The sequence below is a fragment of the Arachis ipaensis genome, chromosome B05 (genome assembly GCF_000816755.2).
Source record: "Arachis ipaensis cultivar K30076 chromosome B05, Araip1.1, whole genome shotgun sequence".
NCBI classification, from domain to species: Eukaryota; Viridiplantae; Streptophyta; class Magnoliopsida; order Fabales; family Fabaceae; genus Arachis; species Arachis ipaensis.
The window spans coordinates 49393416-49395739 of record NC_029789.2 but is presented as its reverse complement, the minus strand read 5'-3'; the positions used below and the strand labels follow the sequence as shown (position 1 = coordinate 49395739).

Below are 2324 nucleotides of genomic sequence, written 5' to 3'. Positions count from 1 at the left end.
GAAAACATCTCGATGCCTTTAGGTTTGCCTCCATTGCTTTCACAAGCAACTGACTAAATTCCTAGCCTGTCTCCAATTGTGCCTCAGCCTCTCTTCCCTTGAAAAAACAAATAACTCTGCCAACCTCCCATAAGTGGACTTCACCAAGGAACAAATTGGAAGGTTTCTGATGCCTTTAAGCACCGAATTAACGCACTCAGAAATGTTTGTAGTCATATGGCCGAATCTGCAACCCTCATCCCGGTACTAGGTCCATTTGTCATACTCCATCCTGTTGGCCTAGTCACACGTAGCCAAGTCTTCAGTCTGGAGGATGTCAAACCAATAATCAAACTCGACCTCAGTCTTCGCATAAGTAGCATTGACTAGAATCCTCCTTGCATCCTTTCCCTTGAAGCTCATTGCGAAATTCGCTGTAACATGCCTAATACAGAATGCCCGATAAGCAACAGGAGCAACCCATCCATCATCAGGTGCCTCCAAGGTGGCCTTGATCCAATTGTGCCTATCGAATATCACGAGAATGTCTGGCTGAGGAGTCTCGTGTTTACATAAGTGAGATAAGAAAAAAGACCATGACTTCGCATTTTCACCATCCACTAGGGCAAAAGTAATAGGAATGATATTAGAATTTCCATCCTAATCTATTGCAACCAGCAAAGTTTTCCCATATTTGCCATACAAATGGGTTCCGTCAATACTGACCAACGGCTTACAATACTTGAATGCCTCGATGCACGGTGGGAATGCCCAAAAAGTCAGTGAAAAAATGCTGACTCCCCGTCAACCTGGCCTTCAAACCGCACATGAATCATCCTCAACACTGCGATACTATCTGGTATTGTTATCTGCACACCAAGCATCCATCTTGGCAGCTCATTATAGGCCTCCACCCAATCCCTATATATCTGCACAATGGCCTACTACTTAGCCAACCAGACCCTCCTGTATGTAAATCCGAACCCAAAATGTGCCTCCGTCGTATTCTGCAGAACCATAATGGACACAGCCGTATCAGTTCTGATCATAGGAAGGATGTAAGAAAATATCACATGATAGTCAAGCTTCCTATAATCACAGGAAATCGAGGTGGCCAAACATGTATGCGGTCCGTTATACCATCTGAGCTCCCAGATACCCTTCTGCTGTCGTAGCGTGATCCAAATCAACCATCTGCAACTATTTCCGAACACCTTACACTTGTCGTAGTACTTGTCATGGTCTGAATCCATCACTTTATATTTAACCCTACGGTGGAGGCTATAAGTCTTCACACATAAGACGACTTTCTCTTTTATTCTAAAACTGTTGACCAACCTAAAACTCAGCTAGACCTGCGGTGTCTTGTGAATCTCTCGGGCCAAAACCAAATTGTACATCTGGTAACCCTATGGTCTCATCACATCCAAGACTAGAGTCAAAAAGTGTGGCGGGTACTGCTGTGTTCCTGAGCTCGATGCTCCACCGGGCCCAACAAGAATACTCCTCCTGATATCATCATCGCTATCATCAGCAATCGTGGTGGGCTCTACATCATCGTCATCCCTTAAGACATCTTCCACCACATACGATTCTCCAACCGCCCCAGAAATCAGAATCATAACAGGAGTATTCATGTTAGCACCTTGTTCTGCAATCTCCTTGAGGTGTAAATCAGCTACAAAAGATGGAGATGCCACCATATCTCCCGCAGGTGCAATTACAGGTACAGATGAAGACACAACAACAGGGGTTGAACTGGAAGCTACTACCATAGGTACTGATTGATGATTCCGATTCGATCCTATGAAGATGGAGACTACATCCACAAGCTTCGCCAATAGTTTAGGGATTCTCATCTCTAGAAACTAGCAATGACAGTGAAAAAAACTTGTAAATCCTCGTCACTGCCTATCAAAAATGAGTTGTACTTCACCCCTTCTAGAACAACAAAAATTGAAATTCGATAATATAACTTTTCGATCCGTTTCATTCCATGCAGATTCAATTTTTGTAGTAGGATATTATGAAAATCAACCAGACTCATAGAAGGTCTGATAAAGACGCTCAATAGATCTTTATCAGTAAATTTAATTCCTGGTCGCATTTTTTCTTAATCGTGCCTTTGTAGTGCACAATAACTAGAAAGCTATCTTTCATAGCCCATCTTGAGTGTCACTCTAATGATGATTCAACGTGCTATTGGTATTTATATAGGTTGGACATGATATTTAAATCGAATTAAATCAATTCAATTTAATAAGGTTAGTTGTAAATGGTAAATCAAATTTAGTAGACTCAATTTATCCTATGGTCTTGTTTCTTGCGTAAATCGAATTCATCAC

The 2324-nt window shown here is 42.0% G+C and overlaps 1 protein-coding gene across 1 annotated transcript; it reads right to left on the bottom strand.

Annotated features, from left to right (window-relative positions):
* Window positions 280-1232, bottom strand: LOC110272014. Its single transcript, XM_021123787.1, has 3 exons — window positions 942-1232; window positions 789-848; window positions 280-639 (listed from the first exon to the last, which is right to left on the bottom strand). Exons 1-3 carry the CDS (start codon window positions 1230-1232, stop codon window positions 280-282), a joined length of 711 nt encoding a protein of 236 aa, XP_020979446.1.

Bases quoted from the DNA above. Each gene is read 5' to 3' on its own strand.
- LOC110272014 (XM_021123787.1), bottom strand. From the start codon at position 1,232: ATGGATTCAGACCATGACAAGTACTACGACAAGTGTAAGGTGTTCGGA. The intron at 849-941 runs GTCTGGTTGGCT...CTTGGTGTGCAG, and splicing joins TCGGATTTACATACAGGAGG to ATAACAATACCAGATAGTAT. The intron at 640-788 runs GTTGACGGGGAG...GCAATAGATTAG, and splicing joins ATGTGCGGTTTGAAGGCCAG to GATGGAAATTCTAATATCAT.